The 21,836-nt window shown below is 33.2% G+C and overlaps 1 protein-coding gene across 2 annotated transcripts; it reads right to left on the bottom strand.

The window, feature by feature from the left end:
- Positions 1 to 5,602: 5,602 nt before the first annotated feature.
- Positions 5,603 to 12,678, bottom strand: LOC136778902 (transmembrane protein 181). 2 transcript variants are annotated; one of them, XM_066736071.1, is made up of 13 exons: positions 12,123 to 12,678; positions 11,835 to 11,996; positions 11,666 to 11,769; positions 10,331 to 10,480; positions 8,953 to 9,055; positions 8,734 to 8,887; positions 8,576 to 8,656; positions 7,964 to 8,063; positions 7,703 to 7,830; positions 6,823 to 6,972; positions 6,513 to 6,615; positions 6,205 to 6,435; positions 5,603 to 5,844 (listed from the first exon to the last, which is right to left on the bottom strand). In XM_066736071.1, the coding sequence occupies exons 2-13, from the start codon at positions 11,984 to 11,986 to the stop codon at positions 5,711 to 5,713; spliced, it is 1,590 nt and encodes a 529-aa protein (XP_066592168.1). In that variant the 5' UTR covers positions 11,987 to 11,996; positions 12,123 to 12,678; the 3' UTR covers positions 5,603 to 5,710. The 2 variants fall into 2 exon arrangements, with proteins under 2 accessions (XP_066592168.1, XP_066592166.1); XM_066736069.1 differs by having other exon boundaries at positions 11,835 to 12,678.
- Between the last annotated feature and the right edge of the window lie 9,158 nt (positions 12,679 to 21,836).

Below are 21,836 nucleotides of genomic sequence, written 5' to 3' on the forward strand. Positions count from 1 at the left end.
TAATTTTTACTGTTCAATTACTTCCATATTTTCGAATTTTAATCTAAAAATAGATATATTTTCATAACTATAGTGTTATATGTAGTTAAAATAAACTACAGCCCACACACAGCGCTACTAGCAAATGGTTTTGTCTTATTACGCGAATAAAGATGTAATGTATAATATACACATATGAGTGAGAAATGTTAAATTTAGCACTGAATATTAATTCAAGAGAGACACTTGGTTTCCTCACTACTATTATATTAAATAACTAAATTATCTACCATTGTCCAATGTAATATAGTACTTGATTGCCTGATTAAATTGAATGTACAATTTAAATATGATATACACAATCGTCGTAATATAAGAATCTTACCTAAATTTTTAACATCATTTTAAAGTTTTATAACATATACAATAGATTTCCATTTCAAACCTAAACGTGTTTGGTTGAATTTTTATTAAAAAAGAAATAGTATGACGAAATCTGTATGCTGTTTTTTTTTTTCAATTTCGAAAGAAGCAATCGAAATTTGTGTAATTTATTGTTCTTTTAAGTTCAGTGTATTTCCATCTGTCTACATGGCAGGTAAAATAATGATTATTTTTGTAACGTACTATCGATTTTTCTTTTTGTCGAGATAACCTATTAAAATAAATAGGTTCAACATTTAGTTATCTAAAACATAGAATAGATGTATCTGTAAAACTATATCGATAACTTTTTTCGATTAAAATTCAATTTAAATTTGAGAAATAACACTCAGAGAAGCTTTTTGGTTTCAACAACAGAAACAATACTAACGTAAAGTAATAATGGAGACATATTTTAATTGAGATAAGATATCAAATGTTAAAGGTTAACTAATACAGACAACAAATGATTATAAATTGTTTTTAATCAAAGAGGACGAATAAGTTTTGTAGGGAGTAATTAACTTGATTGTGGTGGAAATAGAAATTGACTTGATTGCTATATTCAAACTTCGTGTAGTGAGTACATAAATAATGTAATAGTGGAAAATCGAAGTTGGTGTGTCGTCGTTATATCATACGTGTAGAATACAATTCGAGCAGCTAAATATGTTGAGAGAGTAGAGCAGAACTACTAAAAAACCTCTTAGAAAGGATGACGAAGCTTGTAAATATCATTTATAACAGTGTAAAAAAAAACGCAAAACCAAATGCATGTCTGGCTTATACTACTAATGAGCAACCAACAGATAGAGTTTGCTACCTGCATAATTCAACTAAAGTTATTTCAGAAATTCTGTAGACATGTACATACAAATAATTAAATACATAAAGCTAAATTCCATTTAACGACTTTTACTGTATCTTATGCACTACTAAAGGATATCATCAAAGTTTGATAATATATTTTATGACGTGCATTGAATAAGGGTAATGAAAAGTTTTCAGCATTTTTCTGAAAGATTGAATTATGTAGTAGTAAAGAAGTAATTCAAGGAAGCAAAAAATGGATTGTTAAAAAAGAGTTTCTGATCATTTATACATTTAAAATATAAACTATTCAATTGATGTATAATCTGCAGTATAGCCTTTATCGATGATGGTATAGATATTTTATTATTACAGATGTAAAATCGAACAAGACAATTTTGTTGAATCCATGAAATGTGAATGCGAAAATATTTTGAGAGAAACGAAAAAATCGGCAGAAAATCAAGTACACAATTTAATTGACCTTTACGAAGCTGAAAAACAAAAGGTACGTATGAATGCTTGATTATAATTTTCTATAAATATTAAGCCAAAATCAACATTTATTTTATTCAGTCAATCGAATGGCAGTTGTGATTAATTGAACAAGAAGAATAATTATTGAAGATAATGATAAATAAAGCTATAAATAATTTATATTTAAAATGAACAAATATATGCATGTGCATATAGGCTTCAATTTAAATTTTAACTCTCTAGACAATTTTATTCCTCTATGCATGTATTGAATACAAAATTTTCAAAAACAATTAATTAGGTGCTTTTTCAGCAACCATGATAAATTTTCCATATAAAAATAACCTTTCAAAATAAACTTATTACGTTACAAAATCACGTTTATAATACCTATAATAGAAAACACATTGGAAACTCGAAGCGTTTCACACTCCCTACAAGGCAAAAATTCGTTCAGTTCACAGTTTGGAGTTTTGCAATCGATTTGTGATTGTAGCACAGCTCTCTCATATGTAAACTATTTTAAAAAAAAAAAGGAGAGCGGACTGCAATTGCCAATGGAAAATATACGAATTAGAGCAATAATCGAAATAGCAATTTTTAAATATAAAAGCATACACACTTTTTGTTGTAAAAAATTGGAGGTAAATTTATAAGCTTCCTATCCGCCAGTACTTTATACCTTCAGATAAACCCTGAACTCTGTTTAAAATTGTTCTCGTGCATGTAGAACACATACGTATTTACTAAACTCTCTATGATAAAAGAAATTCGATATCGATTTTCCCTTGGCTCTTATATACCTACCATTATTATATAGCTATAATTACAAAAAAGCTGTATGAGAACCAGCGTAAGCTAAACGAGTTTTCAATGCTTTAAATGAGAAGGCTAGCTATCCAGTCTCGATAATTTATGCTGGTGTATTTCGTTGTTATTTATGGAATCTGTTATCTGGTTGCAAGCTGAATACAAAAAAGAAGAAGCAATAAATTTAAGTGTAATGCGTTGAGAGGCTAATTATTTGTCGCTGGATGCAGGCAAGTGGTTTGGAGAAAGCGTTGAAAGGGCTGGAAAAGGAAGAGAGAGAACGAGGAGAACGGGTACTCGAGTTAGCTAATCTATTGGAGACTTTAGGGCGGTTTGACATAAATGTCAATTCAATATGTCATGCAGCAGCAGATGGTAAGCATTGGATTGTTTATCTAACGTTACAAGAAGATAGGACGAGGCTGTTTTATAGCCCTTAGAAATTTAACGGAACATGGAAGCGAGTTCGAGGAAAAACTCAAAGGACTTAGACAGCTTAGTTGGATCTCCAAAAATAAGAAAAAAGATTTTAGCGTAGAAGCACTTCGCGAACAGAATTCGGTTCTAATGGAGATCGTGAAAAGCCTGAAACGCAAGGTAAACTCTTTAAAATGTCGACCGTAAATAATTATGGTTTACGGGGGTACAATGTAAAAATATCCCTTTCAGAATTTTTTTAAGAAAAACAAGACTAACGTTTATCGACTAAAAAAATTTATTGCTTACCTTTTATTCTTTAATACATAAAAAATATAACATAAAATATCCAACAACAAAAATATAAAGTATGTTATAATAAAACTTATACGAAGCTTATTAAAATTGTAAACTTTTTTATTATTGTTGTTGTTTGTGGTCGTAAAACTTGCTCCCTTAATTATAAAATACAAGGTTCGATACTAAACTAAAATGCTATTGAATATCCGATGAAACTATAAATATTGTAGAATGTTAAGGTGAATTTGTAACAATTTAAAATCTGAGTGCTATTTTCTTATTCAGCTTCTAATTAGGTTTATTAAAAGTTTCAGGGGAATTTGCAGTTGAAGCACAGAAATGTGGAAAATGATAAAATGCCATGGGGAGCGCGTCTAGCTATCAACGGGCATAACTGCAATACCGGAAGTTCGGATAATCTTCGTCAAAGATTAAATACCACTGAGCTAAGAGAACAAGCAGAGAAAGATGAAAGATCCACCACGGCTCTACCGCATAACGCTAAGACAAATATTATAATGAACGAAACGAAAAGTATAATGGAAAATATATTTTATCTAGAATCACATTTAAACGGAATTTTTTATAAGGAGTACACGATTAGATTCTCGGATTATCACGAAATGAAGATTAAACATGCTCCTTTAATGAACAAAACTGCGAGACAGTTGAAATTAGAGTTAATAAACGACGAAGATCAGTTCCAGGATAGTAGCCTTGAAAAAGTTGTAATATTTCTAAAAAACATTTATACTGTAATTAAAATGCAACGGGGAATAAATTGTGGTACGCAAACAAAGCATGTAAAACTTTTTAATAGTTCCACACAAACGCAATTAACTGGAAATGCAGATAAATTTTTACGTTTGAATACCGGAGCAATGGTTAGCGAAAATATATATTTTTCTCAACCTTTTACGATCAGCGACCAAATCTAATTGCTTTGATTATTTAGATGCTAAATAGTGAAAAACGTGCTATCGAAAAAAGTTTACGAAATCTGGAACGGACTGTGGATGAATTAAAATCGAACGCACTGGATCAAGCTCGCTCAATGGTCGATAAGGAGACCAAGTGTCCTGAGAATGATGAACTCTTTCAGTGCATTGAACTTCTTTCGCGATGAACGTTACTTGAATTCAAATTTCTACCCCTTTCTGAAACCATTAAGTATATAATTATAGCAATAATCTGTAACCAGCTGACTATTGAACACATCTTATGGACTGCTTGAAATGGGATAATAACAGGCACCTACTTGTTCGAGTCATAATAAAACATTCCAAACAAATCAATATTCAATATTAAAGAATTAAAATAGCTGTGTCGTGCTACATTCAGACTATACTAGTCAAACATATTTTTAATTTGAAATAAACAATATTCTGCTTTATGATTTAATTAATAATGATGAAATATGAAATAATAGGTAGAACATAATGTAGAAGAAAAGTTTGCACTTTTATATATGCATTTAAGCTGCGTTCGTTTATTAACTGCGAGTACTAAAACTCTATAATGTATGTCACGTAAAATATAGGTTTTCAGTACTGGCAGTACATAAACGAATGCAGCCTTCATGCCACTTTATTAACTATCATCTTCTAATTATTTTTTTAAGTTGGTTTTTTTATACAAATTTTTTATCGTTGGATTTTAAGCTTTGATATGTCATATCAATTGTGAAAACATACCCTACAATTTCATCAAATCGACTTTTTAAAATAATGTTTAACGTACATGGAAATCTCTTTTATTCAATAAAAACATCTGTGCATATAAGCTCACGGAGCCAGATTTTTCAACACGTTTGGTGCATACAAGCTCTATCGTGAGCACGTGGCAGTTATTTTGCTGCAATCATCACTTTCTTTTTTCGAGTACATACTCACATACATCACCATCCCTCAGGATTCATTGGATTGACGCAAGAGCGTCAATGAGGGGGAGTGTTGTTTGGGATCGGAGGCAGTCGCATCGCATCAAATCGCATGCCCTAGCTTAGGCCATCTAGACCATAGATAGCGTCATCATGTGGCCAATTTAGAACAAAAGAAATAAGAATAATATCCAATTATTATAACCAAAAAAAAGGAGTATTTATATAATATTTTACTATTTAACGCCGTATTTATAAAAATATTAAAGTTTAGCGCAGTGTTAATTAAAGATCAATTTGTCTCACATTAACAGCAACGTAAATACCCCCATTACAAGAGCTCCAACTGCAAAATTTTATAGTTTAAAAAAAATGTTAGTTTGATCTTAAGATATTTTTATTCGAGGCAAATCTACGAAACATTGTTTAATTTTTTTCAAAATCTTTCTAAAAGAAAGAGGAGGGTGGGGGTTAAAATAAATTACCTTCTATTATAAAACACAAGAATGTACGACCTTTTTATTAAAGATTTACATAGTATATATATATATATATATATATATATATATATGAAATACACTCATACTCTTTGGAGGTAATTAAAATAAAATAAAGTTAATCACTGTCATCAATATTTATTAGACTTCGGGATAATAACCTGTGACTATTATCATCAGATTCATATACTACCTCTTCATCTGAATCAGTTATCATTGAAAATGATGGATTATCTTTCGTTATCGGTGTTTCTGAAAGAAATATTTAGATTTTTTCAGATGTTATATGATGTGATTGGAAAACAGACTAAGAGTTGTAAGAAAGATAATGATTTGCAGGATAAACCTCCAGCAGTAACATATTAGTATGTTTATTCATTATTTAACAGCAATAATTACTTCAAAATAGGAAAAAAATCGAATTGTTTTAAAAATTTAAGCGATGTTTTTTATAATAAACTTTATAACTCTCTTTGATAGTTTTACTTTCAATAATAAAATTGGTAGTTTTTAAACAAATTTTCAACGAAATTGTAGCCAGTTTCTTGATTGATCTGATTATATGATTTAATTTAAGTTTTATAATTTAAGATGTTTTGACTTATAACTTACGTAAACCGTTCAATCGTTTTGCTACTGGTGCGTAGACGTAGACCATAGTATATACATAAAAATTTAACAGACTGTATAAGGCCATAAATTGAGCAGATGTACGATAATAAGCAGTAAATCGTGATACAAATCGGAATTCAGAAACATCAGTTCCAAATTGTTGAATCATTATTAATCCATATATTCCCGAAACTAGTCCACCAAATACTGTTAAAAATCGAAGTCGAAGATCTGGAAAATTTATATACTAAATATTATTTAAGCTTTTAAATAAATAGAGATCAACAATTAATTTAAAGGCTACTGACCAAAAAATGGCATAGACTGTAACTCAGTATATGCTTTTAGAATAAGTAGAAGCAAATATAGGACATAAAGGCCACCAATCGTAAAGAAGAAAACTTTGAAGCCCTTTAAGTACAAAGTATATTAATTACATTTTTGAATGAATTAATGGGGTTTAAATTTATAAACAACTGCATTAAAATATATTTTTATACAAACTAGACCAATACTATATTGTCATTGCAAAAATAAAAATTTGATTGAATTTTACTGTTAAAATTATATTTGTTACTTTCAACAGATTTGTAATATCAATTTTACTCTCGAACTTACGCTATAATTTGATGCAGCTATGACATAATTATAAGCTGGATCTTCCAACTCTGTGTAATGAGCCCAAGTAGATGAAGTCAATATTGATATCCATAGTAAGCCGACAATAAAAACTTTTGGTAAGTAAAAAGTTATGAATCTTCTGTCATTCTGAAATTATAAAAACCATACATCAAGACTTTCTAAAAAAAAATCGCTAAAGGGCAATAAATAGTTTCAACATAATTGTCGAAAGAGAGAATTAAATGTATAGAAATGTTAGGTATTATTAATAAAAATGGTGTATATTACTAAAATCAAAGAAGTGTTTGACAATTTATAAGTAAAAATATCTAATTTTAAAAAATAATGTTTTGTTAAATAAATGATCATTTATCCAAATTATTGCATTTGAAATTAAATTATTTAAAACGTTATAATTATATTGATATGGATCTATTAAGAAGATTGTTTCTTAATATTTAATAGCTTATAATAATTATTTTTGTGGAGAAATTGGAGAGATCGGTCTAAATAAATAAGTTAGTGCAAACGAAAGTAAATAATCATAAGTTTTCGTATGTAAAGTGTAAACCTGGGACTCTTATTTTCGGGCTAAGACTTTCAACCCCTTATTTTTCTACTGAGTTGCTTCATTTAAGAAAAACTATACAACAAGTGAATTTCTCATTATTTTTGTTTTAATTGATATACGAAATAGACAGTGTAGAACATTAACATGAATATTTTAAGTTTATTGACAGTGTGGAAAAGGACGGGACCGAAAGACCCAGGTCTACAGATGAAGGGTTAAAACAGACATGATAAAATTGCCGATAAAAACCTGGCTGTTCGTTCAATCTTAAATAAAGTATAAAAAGGAAAGACTTCATATATTTACTTGGCGTAGACTATGATATGCACATAACCAAAAGAGAAGTATAGCACATTGAAACGTTGTTTGAAAGCTAGCATTTATTACATCAGGTATCCAGGAATTGACCAGGAATGTCAACGGAAATAACGGATCTGGAAAGAAAATAATTTAATATTTACTTATAGGGTATATACAAGTTATAAAGTATTATTTCATATTTATATGCAGCTATAATCACATGTATGTGATCTGAAACATTTTAACAGACTTATTATAAGTACTTACTATCATACAGTATTAGTAATGGAAGAAGTATGAAAAGCCATTTTTGCTCGATTGACCAGTCTTGTATAGAGTATTTTCTCAAAGAATGGACAAACCAACACTAAAACACAATTTAATTGTACATATACTATTAGGCAGTGTACCACTTATTAATTGTACACATATGTACATTTCATATTATAGTCAGCACCATAAATTTGAATTTTCCTAATAATCTCTAGAGAACCACTGTGTTCTACGGAACGTTTATGGGATACAAGGTTCTTTGGCATTCATAACAAAAGCCATTTATGCCGATCAGTGTACACAAATTTAGAATTATTTAACATTATTTAACATCCTTATAAAAATTATAAATATAAAATAAAAAAATTACAATATTGTAATATATGTAGAAACTGTATAAAATTTCATAAACATGAATCAGTTTTACAAACCTCTTCTTAGAAAGTAGAAAATTTAAAGAAGGTTAATACAAGTTAAATTAAATTGGTAATGATAATTTGATGCTACTCTTTGATGATACCAAGAGATAATAAAACAAGTCGTATATAGTATTTATCAATTATAAAGAAGTATAAAGTATAGAAAGAATAAGAGCATAAAAATTACCATGATTCCAAAGGTGATGAACAAGAATATGAAGCGGAGCCAAATTTCAATTTGTGTAAAAGCTGGGTTGTAATGTTTAAACTGTGAAAAAAGTTATAAAAACTAGTAATCACAAATACTTAACTGCATAAGAGATTGCTTGTGATATGCTTACTAACATAAAATGTTATACTCTTTATAATATAATGTTGATAGAAACTCTGCAGTCCATAAAAACGAACATTAATTTCATAATAGCAAAAGTCTAAATATCCAATATGAGCAATAACGAATTCTTCACAAAATTGTCTATCACAATTAAGTTTTCTTGAACTGGAAACGAATTCATGTGAATTTGGTATTATTAATCCTGTTTATTTGTGAATGAAAAATATTACCTGTTGCGGTCCATGCCTGGTGTTACTACAGGCTTTGCATTATTGTCTTTGGTTAAACCATTAACTGAAACTCTAACTTCAAACGATTTCTCATACCTTTCATCTGAAAAAGAAATACCTGCTTAAAGAAATGCAAGTACCAGGTATAGTATAATAATATCTACAACAATTTTTGAAGAGTAATATTTCTGTAGGCGTTAAATGGAAAAAGAGTTACTATATTTATTTAGGTTTCGTTCTTATTAAGTTTTATAAACTATAAATTATAATTTAGATAATCATACTGTTATTTGTCAACTAGTTTACTTTGTTCTTTTGCAAAAAAGGGATTCTTTCTTTAAAATCGTTATATGTATATTCCCACAGAAAATCAATCCATCTATAAAATTTACATAAGCTTTTAAGCAGCTAGTTTCATTCGCGAGAGGAATTCGAAACAATAATTAACGAAGTTACAGCTGGTTTTCTACTTGTTAAGATGACTTATCAGTGCTTTAAACTCCATTTGCTTTATTAAACCAAGCTGGTAGACATATAGGCATTTTTATTAAAGTTTATTACACTTCAAAAAAAAAAATGCTGTGGATATATTAACCGTTGTATCCTATACAGAAAAATAAAATCTGATTCTAGTTTTTGATATTACATTTGAAAATAATACATCTACGACATGAAATTTTTGTCCGGGAAATCATTATCCACTTTGCAGTGTAGAACGACTATGGATGCGAAAAATTGTTATCTGTGTAGTGCGGCTGTAGCCGCGTATTGGAAATGTTCGATTTTCAATCGGATAAATTCGAATATCTTTTTAAACGTTAAAATTTAAAACAACCGATCAAGTACAACGGATACTGATCGGATAAATTTGTCGAATATTTATAATTAATTCCGTTATTTGCCGAATTAGAGACCCGAATTCTGGACATAGCTGATTTGGACTCCTGGGCTTTACGTTTATTTATTTAAAAAAAATATTAAATTTATTATTTTTGTCGCCTATTTATCATCAAGTAGTAATTAAAAATTTAACTTATTTATATTATTATTATTTGATTAGTTAAATTGAAGAATATTTAATAATAACATTTTACAAAAAGTTTTGTAAATGAATCGAAAGCTAAAGTAATTCTACACAAAAATTATATGTTACAAATAATGTACTTGATTATAAATATCCTTGAAAAACAAATATACGCGTAACTTCAAACTAAAAAAAATCCATTCATTGATGGTACAAAATTGTTTTCGTGCTGCACTGCAAAGGATAATGTATAATTTTAAGACTACTCTCTATTTAAAATTCAACTACCGATTTTTCATCTATTAATGAACACATGCGCAATTTTGCAGTAAGATTAATATACATATTATAAACCTTCATTATTTAATGTAGATAACTTGGCTAATACCCACAACTCTTGATTGTAGGTAGATAAAGCTGGTGTTTTAATCACAAATGGTCCTGTAGCCATTTGACTTCCATTTAAAGAAATTTTTCTTATAGCTGTTGACATAATTGGAGGACCTATCGGTACATAATTACATAAAAAATTAGTCTTTTTATAATTTGTAAGTAATCATTTTTGAAAACAATGAAAAAAGAAAAGAACTTAAAAATACAGGATCTGCCACTTAAAACGTCTCGTGTCATAAATATTGAAAGATGTATAGCTATATATTATATAGATATAATAATTTTTAGTTAGTCTTTTTCAAAACTTCTTCTTATTTACATTCAGAGAATTCTTTCAAGACTTTTTAACTCTTTAATAATTACTGAAAACACACTCAAATATACGTCCTTTACGTGCATACTTTGTTACGTTTTAAGTGGTAAACACTATCTATAGTCAGCCGGAAAAAACACTCTACAACACAGATGCAAGAAAAAATGTGGTGTATCTCCGTAACCATTAGTTTTCAACATATTTAATAAGATTTTTCTAGATGCAAATAGTAAGATGTCTCCGAAAGCTCCTATGCAAATTTATGATATCTTTTATAATTACGCAGATGCACAGGTCTTCTTATATCTATACTCCGCGACGTTTTACTTGTAGCGTATTCTGTCTAATATTCATACCACACACACATTTAAAGACAGATAGTATAAAAAAAGCAAGGTTTGACAAACTAAATTTAATATTTACTTATAAGAGATTTAATTTTTATTTCAAAGGATGAACAAATATTTTAACATCTTTACTTACTATTTTAAACTATTTCAATTTATTTTGCAACTTGTAGTCTCTTATTTGTGCTGAACATCAGATTTCATTAAATTTTTTTTTTTCATTTTTTCTGTGTTTATAATAATTATTATCAAGGACAGAGTTAAGTATCAAATACATAGAAAAGTACAAATCAATTATATTATTACAAATTACTTAAACTACAATTATTAATCCTATGTTTCAAATTCAATTTATTTTCACAACATGCAATATAAAAATCTGATTTTTCTAAATATTTATGTTTATTAAATCCCTTTTTGTACATCTGAATTAAAAAATAATACATAAATATACTTAAAAAATAAAATAATATATAATAAAATTATATAACCATTTTTTCAAAGCATAAAATAAATACATAAAAAAGAAAATTTTTTATAAGAGAACATAAAATTTAAAGTAGCAAATTAAATTAGATTAAATAAATTACTAAAAAAATAATAAATATGATTGATCATTTAAGTTACTATATTTACCTGTTAATCCAAAAAATATGGAAATTCCAAGACAAGCAAGAAAAACCACAAATACCATAACAAGTTGCCTTTTATGCATTGAGTATAAACGCATTTGTACTGATCTATAAACAAGTGTTAATAAAATATGGATTAATATGTTTTATTTTTAGTCATACTAATAAAGTACCTTTCGCAGCGATCATGATGATATGCTGGTGCAATGTATGTATTGAATTCACTGAATATATCACTAAACTGTGATAAAATGTTTCTGATTTTATTATTCCACCTTTCTGATGCAATATGATAAGCATATCCTGATTCTAAACCAGGATCCATTGTAAAATAGCTAAAGATAATGATTAATTATTGTAACGCAAATAGTTAAAAGTAAAAGTAAAATAGGTTTGACATGACGTGTCAATAATGTCTTGTTATCAAGACTATCATAAGTCTTTTTAATATACTTAAGTACATTTTTATTCTATAACTTTAACACTATATAATATGTTAAGTAAACAAGTTTAGAAACACTGTTAATTAATAAGATTTTCATTTATAACAATAGGTGGGTAGCAAATCACTGCTTTAATTTTTTATATATTTGCTGTTTAAGAATTATGATCTCAATTTCATCCAATTATCTTCTAAGACTCATTAGCACAATTCTCAGTGAAATATACAAGTTTAGTAGTAAATAGAAATCTATAATATAAACTAATAGGGCTGTGGATGGACCATCCTAGACCTAGACTGGCCTAGACTGCCCTAGACTGAATATAAACTGTTTGATCAGTGATCTGAATTCTGGCTATGGCTTCTGTGAATTGTGATCTGTCAGCCAAAGAAAATCTTAGGTCTGTTTTTTTTTGCTGTTTGCTGCACTAGTGCAATAAGTTAGAGTGAGAAAACATATGTTTGTCTTATTTCGACTAATTGCACCAGTTCGATAGTGCAGCTAAAACAAAGCCCTTGAATAATCTTAAGGCGCGTTTCCAGTTTCCACTTGCAACTTTCGCCTGTGCAGACCATCGTCGAACCGCACGACGATCGGCAAGTATGGCGTTCCTTCATGCATTTAGGTCATTTAGGAATTGCATTATAGGGCCGCTTATCATCAAAAACTCAAAACGAAAAAGCTTGAGTTAGTTTCAATTTAGAATTAAAAAATTTTATATAATAAAATTTAAAGTTCTTAAATAAAAAATATATACTAACTGACACTTTTCCGTCTTGAGTTACTGATGGTAAAGGGCTTTATAATGCGGTTCCTAAATGCATCGAGGGACGCCATACATGCCAGTCAGTGCCCAGTGGTATGTTATGTAGTCAGTAATCGCCAGGTATGGCTTTCCCATAATTTTTCGATGCTTTTAGGAATCGCATTAAAAAGACCAGCGCTTTTACTTCGCGCACCTAACTCACTCGCTTGCTTCGTTCGTATGTATATACTACACTATAAATTGAATCGTGTGTGCTTTCAGCTATAGTGTATAGTAATCATTTTCCATGTTAAATTACAGAGTGAAGCTAGCTGAACCACACACGATTCAATTTTCCACTGATTTCCCACTGTGCACTACATACACCATAGGAAATTGATTCGGCGACCTTTCAGTTAACTTCACTTCGTACTTTCTCTACGAATTTCAAAGACGGCGATCAATTTTCCACAGTGTCTATACACTATTAAAAAAACTTATAAAAAACTTCGTCTGAGCTCGGTAAATTTCGTTATACACGTCAGATGTAAGCGGGAACTATAAATAGTATAAATGCAGACATTTGTTTAACAGAACATCATTTATTATAACATGCAGATGTTTTAAAATATTTATTAACTACATTTTTTATTGTAAATTAATTGCAAAACAGCATATATAATGATGATATTCACTTACAAAAGAATTATTTTTAAACGGCACTACGCGACACGAATTTTTTAAATGTCACTACACGGCGTGGAATTTTTAAACGCGCATTCATTTTAGAATAAAACCGTCTAATGTATAACAAATATTATTTTATTAAACTGTAGTGAGTTCATTTTATAGTTCATTTAACTTCAAAATAAAATGATGAGAATTATGGGTTAAGAGAGTCCTTGAGTCTTCTACTTTTAATCGTGCAAGCACTAAACACGCACACGCGTGTGCTGCACACTGACAATTTTTACGAGTTTTCTAATTATTACACTTCTTTTACAAATGAAAGCTTTTATTTACATCACATACAGTATTCCATTAAATTATTGTATTATATAAAATCAATAATAATGAATGAAAATTTACTTAAAATTAATTAAACTGTAACAAAATAATTTATTTTAATTAAATTTACATAGATTTATTAAAGAGCGGTAAAATTTTATTAACATAATAATAAAATAGCACGTATTTGATGAAAATAAAACACTACATTACTTTTAATCGCGACTAATGCGAAATAAATGTCAGTGATTATAAAAAGAAACAGCGCGATTTACTGACAACTCATACGCGGAAATTTGATAGATAAACTGAAACTTGCGCTTCAAAAAAATACCATCCGGGACAGGTACTACTCGTTAAGATTCTTTTTCACTGGCTTTTAAAACGCTAAATTTGCCATATGATATAAAATTGTTAACATTGCAATGTATTAGCATAAGTATTTTCGAAAAAATGGTCAATCCGTACTTGGCAAAATAATCATTTTAAAAGTTGGTGAAAGAGATCCTACTCATACCGATAGCAGTCGCAACTGATTTGCGGAATATCTCAAATTGCAACCAATCAGGTGCGATTGCTAATTAACCCGCCTACAATAAGCGATACCTGTTCCGCATAGCCCTCTCGCGTAGCGGGTACATCAACTCAGTTATCAATTATCCGCGTACCGGTCGTCAGTGGATCCCGCGTTGTGGTTTTTCGTAACCACTGAGTACTGACATTTAGTTTAAATTAGTCGCGATTAAAAATAATTTAATGTTTTATTTTCATCACATATGAGCTATTTATTTTATAATATTAATAAAATTGTGCCGCGTTTTATAAAATTTAAATAAATTTAATTAGCTTTTATTATTTTTATACAAACAATTTAAATTTATTTAAGATTTTATTAATTATTATTAATTTCTAAATAAATTTAAAATTCTGGTTAAAATTTTTTAATAGTGTTGTGCAATTATAAGTATTCGGCATTGGTGACAATAAATTGTTTAAAAATTAAACTTAACTTTTCTATATAATTTCCGCATATTTAATTATGTCAAGAGGGAAATTTAAGTAATGCAGTTGGGATATTTTAATAGAATATATAGTAATGAATGCAGTGTGTGATGAAAATAAAAGCTTTTATCTGTGTGTAATTCGCGTAATAAATAGAAAATTTGTGACTACAGTCAGTACGGAGCGTATCTATTGTGTATGTGTGTGTGAGTGCTGCAGCGAATAAAGACAGAAGCCTCAAAGACTGTTAAAGCCTGCCAGTTTTACTTTAATTATATTAAAGTTAAATAAATTAAAATTAACTCTATAAAATTACATGCAATAATTTATTTCTGTTACGGTTAGCGACTTCACTAAAGAGTGAGAGAGCGCGTTTAAAAATTTTACGTCGAGGAGTGTCGTTTGAAAAATCCGAGTCTCGTAGTGTCAGTCGATAAGTGCTCGTCGTGGAGTGCGGTTTTCCAGAGTAGTATACCTTAAAATAAAACTCGCACCACGAAATGCCGTTTGAAAAATCCGAGTTTCGAAGTGTAGATCGATAAGTGTTCGTCGCGCAGTGCGGTTGTCCCGCGTAGTATACGTTGAAATAAAATTCGCGTCGCGCAGTGCCGTTTGAAAAATCCGAGTTTCGAAGTGTCAGTCGATAAGTGTTCGTCGCGGAAATCGGTTGTCCCGCGTATTATACGTTGAAATAAAAATCGCGCCCAGCAGTGCTGTTTGAAAAATCCGAGTTTCATAGTGTCAGTTGATAATTGTTCGTCGCGGGGTGCGGTTGTCCCGCGTAGTATATGTTGAAATAAAATTCGCGTCGCGCATACCGTTTGTAAAATCCTAGTTTCGTAGTGTCATTCGATAAGTGTTCGTGGCGGAATGCGGTTGTCCCGTGTAGTATACGTTAAAATAAAATTCGCTTCGCGCAGTGCCGTTTGAAAAATCCGAGTTTCGAAGTGTCAATCGATAAGTGTTCGTCGCGCAGTGCAGTTGTCCCGCGTAGTATACGTTGAAATAAAATTCGCGTTGCGCAGTTCCGTTTAAAAAATCCGAGTTTCGAAGTGTCAGTCGATAAGTGTTCGTCGCGGGGTGCGGTTGTCCCGCGTAGTATACGTTGAAATAAAAATCGCGCCGAGCAGTGCCGTTTGAAAAATCCGAGTTTCGTAGTGTCAGTCGATAAGTGTTCGTCGCGAAATGTGGTTGTCCCGCGTAGTATACGTTGAAATAAAATTCGCGTCGCGCAGTTCCGTTTAAAAAATCCGAGTTTCGTAGTGTCAGTCGATAAGTGTTCGTCGCGGAGTGCGGTGGTCCCGCGTAGTATACGTTAAAAAAAATCGCGTCGCGCACTGCTGATTTAAAAATCAGAATCTGTAGTGACAGTCGTGAACTGCTCGTCGCGTAGTGCGGTTCTCCCGCGTAGTGTACGTTTAAAAGTAATCGCGTAGCGCACTGCTACTTTAAAAATCCGAGTCTGTAGTGTCAGTCGTGAACTGCTCGTCGCGTAGTGCGGTTGTCCCGGTAGTGTACGTTAAAAAAGAATCGCGTAGCGCACTGCTGATTTAAAAATCAAAATTTCTAGTGACAGTCGTGAACTGCTCGTCGCGTAGTGCGGTTCTCCTGCGTAGTGTACGTTTAAAAGAAATCGCGTAGCGCACTGCTACTTTAAAAATCCGAGTCTGTAGTGTCAGTCGTGAACTGCTCGTCGCGTAGTGCGATTGTCCCGGTAGTGTACGTTAAAAAGAAATCGCATCGCATAGTGCCTTTTGAATAATTTGTGTCTCAAAGTGTCAGTCGTGAACTGCTCGTCGCGTAGTGCCTTTTGAATAATTTGTGTCTCAAAGTGTCAGTTGTGAAGTGCTCATCGCGTAGAGCGGTTCTCCCGCGTAGTGTACGTTTAAAAGAAATCGGGTAGCGCACTGCTACTTTAAAAATCAGAATTTCTAGTGACAGTCGTGAACTGCTCGTCGCGTAGTGCGGTTCTCCTGCGTAGTGTACGTTAAAAAGAAATCGCGTAGCGCACTGCTGCTTTAAAAATCCGAGTCTGTAGTGTCAGTCGTGAATTGCTCGTCGCGTAGTGCGATTGTCCCGCGTAGTGTACGTTTAAAAGAAATCGCGTATCGCACTGCTGATTTAAAAATCAGAATCTGTAGTGACAGTCGTGAACTGCACGTCGCGTAGTGCGGTTCTCTTGCTTAGTGTACGTTTAAAAGAAATCGCGTACCGCACTGCTGATTTAAAAATCAGAATCTGCAGTGACAGTCGTGAACTGCTCGTCGCGTAGTGCGCTTCTCTCGCGTAGTATACGTTTGTAAGAAATCGCGTAGCGCAGTGCTGATTTAAAAATCAGAATCTGTAGTGACAGTCGTGAACTGCTCGTCGCGTAGTGCGGTTCTCCCGCGTAGTGTACGTTTAAAAGACATCGCCTAGCGCACTGCTGATTTAAAAATCAGAATCTGTAGTGTCAGTCGTGAACTGCTCGTCGCGTAGTACGGTCCTCCCGCGTAGTGTACGTTTAAAAGAAATCGCGTAGCGCACTGCTGATTTAATAATCAGAATCTGTAGTGACAGTCGTGAACTGGTCGTCGCGTAGTGCGGTTCTCCCGCGTAGTGTACGTTTAAAAGAAATCGCGTATCGCACTGCTGATTTAAAAATCAGAATCTGTAGTGACAGTCGTGAACTGCACGTCGCGTAGTGCGGTTCTCTTGCTTAGTGTACGTTTAAAAGAAATCGCGTACCGCACTGCTGATTTAAAAATCAGAATCTGCAGTGACAGTCGTGAACTGCTCGTCGCGTAGTGCGCTTCTCTCGCGTAGTATACGTTTGTAAGAAATCGCGTAGCGCAGTGCTGATTTACAAATCAGAATCTGTAGTGACAGTCGTGAACTGCTCGTCGCGTAGTGCGGTTCTCCCGCGTAGTGTACGTTTAAAAGAAATCGCGTAGCGCTCTGCTGATTTAAAAATCAGAATCTGTAGTATCAGTCGTGAACTGCTCGTCGCGTAGTGCGGTTCTCTCGCGTATTGTACGTTTAAAAGAAATCGCGTAGCGCACTGCTACTTTAAAAATCTGAGTTTGTAGTGACAGTCGTGAACTGCTCGTCGCGTAGTGCGGTTCTCCCGCGTAGTGTACGTTTAAAAGAAATCGCGTAGCGCACTGCTGATTTAAAAATCAGAATCTGTAGTGACAGTCGTGAACTGCTCGTCGCGTAGTGCGGTTCTCTCGCGTAGTATATGTTTGTAAGAAATCGCGTAGCGCACTGCTGATTTAAAAATCAGAATCTGTAGTGACAGTCGTGAACTGCTCGTCGCGTAGTGCGGTTCTCCCGCGTAGTGTACGTTTAAAAGAAATCGCGTAGCGCACTGCTGATTTAAAAATCAGAATCTGTAGTGACAGTCGTGAACTGCTCGTCGCGTAGTGCGGTTCTCTCGCGTAGTGTACGTTTAAAAGAAATCGCGTAGCGCACTGCTACTTTAAAAATCCGAGTTTGTAGTGACAGTCGTGAACTGCTCGTCGCGTAGTGCGGTTCTCCCGCGTAGTGTACGTTTAAAAGAAATCGCGTATCGCACTGCTGATTTAAAAATCAGAATCTGTAGTGACAGTCGTGAACTGCACGTCGCGTAGTGCGGTTCTCTTGCTTAGTGTACGTTTAAAAGAAATCGCGTACCGCACTGCTGATTTAAAAATCAGAATCTGCAGTGACAGTCGTGAACTGCTCGTCGCGTAGTGCGGTTCTCTCGCGTAGTATACGTTTGTAAGAAATCGCGTAGCGCAGTGCTGATTTAAAAATCAGAATCTGTAGTGACAGTCGTGAACTGCTCGTCGCGTAGTGCGGTTCTCCCGCGTAGTTTACGTTTAAAAGAAATCGCGTAGCGCTCTGCTGATTTAAAAATCAGAATCTGTAGTATCAGTCGTGAACTGCTCGTCGCGTAGTGCGGTTCTCTCGCGTATTGTACGATTAAAAGAAATCGCGTAGCGCACTGCTACTTTAAAAATCTGAGTTTGTAGTGACAGTCGTGAACTGCTCGTCGCGTAGTGCGGTTCTCCCGCGTAGTGTACGTTTAAAAGAAATCGCGTAACGCACTGCTGATTTAAAAATCAGAATCTGTAGTGACAGTCGTGAACTGCTCGTCGCGTAGTGCGGTTCTCCCGCGTAGTGTACGTTTAAAAGAAATCGCGTAGCGCACTGCTGATTTAAAAATCAGAATCTGTAGTGACAGTCGTGAACTGCTCGTCGCGTAGTGCGGTTCTCACGCGTAGTGTACGTTTAAAAGAAATCGCGTAGCGCAATGCTACTTTAAAAATCCGAGTCTGTAGTGACAGTCGTGAACTGCTCGTCGCGTAGTGCGGTTCTCCCGCGTAGTGTACGTTTAAAAGAAATCGCGTAGCGCACTGCTGATTTAAAAATCAGAATCTGTAGTGTCAGTCGTGAACTGCTCTTCGCGTAGTGCGGTTCTCCCGCGTAGTGTACGTTTAAAAGAAATCGCGTAGCGCACTGCTGCTTTAAAAATCCGAGTCTGTATTGTCAGTCGTGAACTGCTCGTCGCGTAGTGCGATTGTCCCGGTAGTGTACGTTAAAAAGAAATCGCGTCGCGTAGTGCCTTTTGAATAATTTGTGTCTCAAAGTGTCAGTTGTGAAGTGCTCGTCGCGGAGTGCGGTTCTCCCGCGTAGTGTACGTTTAAAAGAAATCGCGTAGCGCACTGCTGATTTAAAAATTAGAATTTGTAGTGACACTCGTGAACTGCTCGTCGCGTAGTGCGGTTGTCCCGGTAGTGTACGTTAAAAAGAAATCGCGTCGCGTAGTGCCTTTTGAATAATCCGAGTCTTGTAGTGTCAGTCGTGAAGTGCTCGTCGCGTAGTGCGGTTGTCGCGAGAAGTGTACCTTAAAAAGAATTCGCGCAGTGCCGTTTAAAAATCATTTTTTCGCGAGTGCATAACGTCAGCTTCCTCATCTCCATCGTGATCATAAACGCCATTATCATCGCCATCAACATCACCATTCCCATCTTCGGTATTGTCGCAGAATATGTATGAATTATGGCTGGGAATTCGCTGAATGAGTGAGTCCCACGGGTAAAACCGTGGAAATTTTTTTTATTAACTAAAGATTTACCAAAAACCTATCAGTAGGTTACAATTGGCCATTCTTCGGTTAAAATCATTTCTTGTTTTTTTTTTATGTTTTTCAGATCCTCCGTATCGTCTATTTCTATTTTGCGCGTATTTTCTGTTTTTCATTAGGTTTAGATTGGCGTTATATGTAGTCTCTTGAGCTTTGTGAATTAGATAGTCATTATAGTTTTCGGTATTAGGTAGGGTATCATTTTCAGGTTTCTTAATTCCTTTTAAAATAAAGGGAATCACCTCAACTTCATTTTCCACGGAGATTCTATCTTCCCACATGTCCAGTTTAACTAATAAAGGCACATCTTAATTGAATTAACGTTCACTCTCTCGAGAGAAAGATGCTTCTCAATTAATAACTAGAATAAAATACCATTTTCCCTTTTTTTTATAATCGTATGTTTTTGGTAGAATCTTCGTATTAAATACCATTTTTGCCAGTTCTTGAAATTCCAAATTATAAAATGAAATATGGAAATATTTTTTTTAAAAACCTTCCATATTTCAGGTTAAATACTCGTTTTTTCAAATTTTATTAACATTTCTTATTTTCAGGTGGAGTGGAAGAGGACTATTCCTAGTGGCAAAACTGTCCAATATCGATATATATTCGATATGGAATTCATACCAACCCTGTACCCTTTTCTCCATCAGTTGGAGAAAGACAAACCATTATTTGGAGTCAAACCGTCATCAGAGGAGGACGTACTGACAAATATCCTAATTATTTTTCTACTTTTCATACTTGCTTAATTTTTTTAAGTTTTAAGAGGGACAAGTATAGGGCAAGGCAGTCAACGAGTAAGGCTTAATTACCTGTCCGTTTACTTAAGTTCACATTTATTTAAATAATTTCAATGATAGGCAAATTTACTTTTATTACTTTCATTCATTGTTAATTCAAGTACAGGTGTTTATTGAGAAGTGGACTCTCGAGTGTCAACTGGCTCGGGCTGATCCTCCTTCAACGACTATCAACCCTTACTTACTTTGTCCTTGTGGACTCTCGACGTTGGCTCATTAAGTTCACCTAATAGGGGTCCATCTTTATTGATGTGTAAATCGTTTCCTCGACGTAGTAGTTCTTCGTGTGACAACTCGGATCCACACCAAGGGACAAAGAAAGTAAGGGTAATTAGTCACTGAGGAGAGTATCAGTCATGATCTGGTTGACCTTTGTGTGAATTAACATTCACGCTCGAGAGGAGGAAGCTTTTCAATTAACCGCTGGAAAGAAGTAACAATTTCGTTAGCTTCTGTTTTCATTCACTTTCTGTAGCATGCTTTATTAATTTATATTTTTGTCTGTCCTTGAAATTCCTAATTAGAATCTGAAATGTGGGAATATTTTACTTGATAATCCTTCCATATTTCGGGTTGAATTCTCGTTTTTTCCAAATTTATTCTAATTTTTTTGTTTGTTTCAGGTCGAGCGCTAGAGGACCATGGTTAGTGACCCTGTATCCAATAACGATATAAACCCTATAACGAATCGACACCTTTCATGCGGTCATTTCCACCCTAGGTTGAAGTGAGTCAAACCATCATTCGAAATCGAGCCGTCGTTGGAGGAAGACGTACAGGCAAATACATTCTTTTCTTATTTCTCATATTTGTTTAATTTATTTTATGTTTTAGGAAGGACTCTTATAGAACAAGGCTACCAAGGAGTAGGAAGTAAACACTCTCCGTTTACTTAAGTCTACATTTATTTAAATAATTTCAAGGATAGGCAAATTTACTTTTATTCCTTTCATTCATTGTTAATTCAAGTACAGGTGTTTATTGAAAAGTGGACTCTCGAGTGTCAACTGGTTCGGGCTGATCCTCCTTCAACGACTATCAATCCTTACTTACTTTGTCCT

The sequence above is a fragment of the Prorops nasuta genome, unplaced genomic scaffold, assembly GCF_024137725.1.
Source record: "Prorops nasuta isolate Cenicafe-Biocafe unplaced genomic scaffold, Cenicafe_Pnas_1.2 PNAS00015, whole genome shotgun sequence".
Lineage (NCBI taxonomy): Eukaryota > Metazoa > Arthropoda > Insecta > Hymenoptera > Bethylidae > Prorops > Prorops nasuta.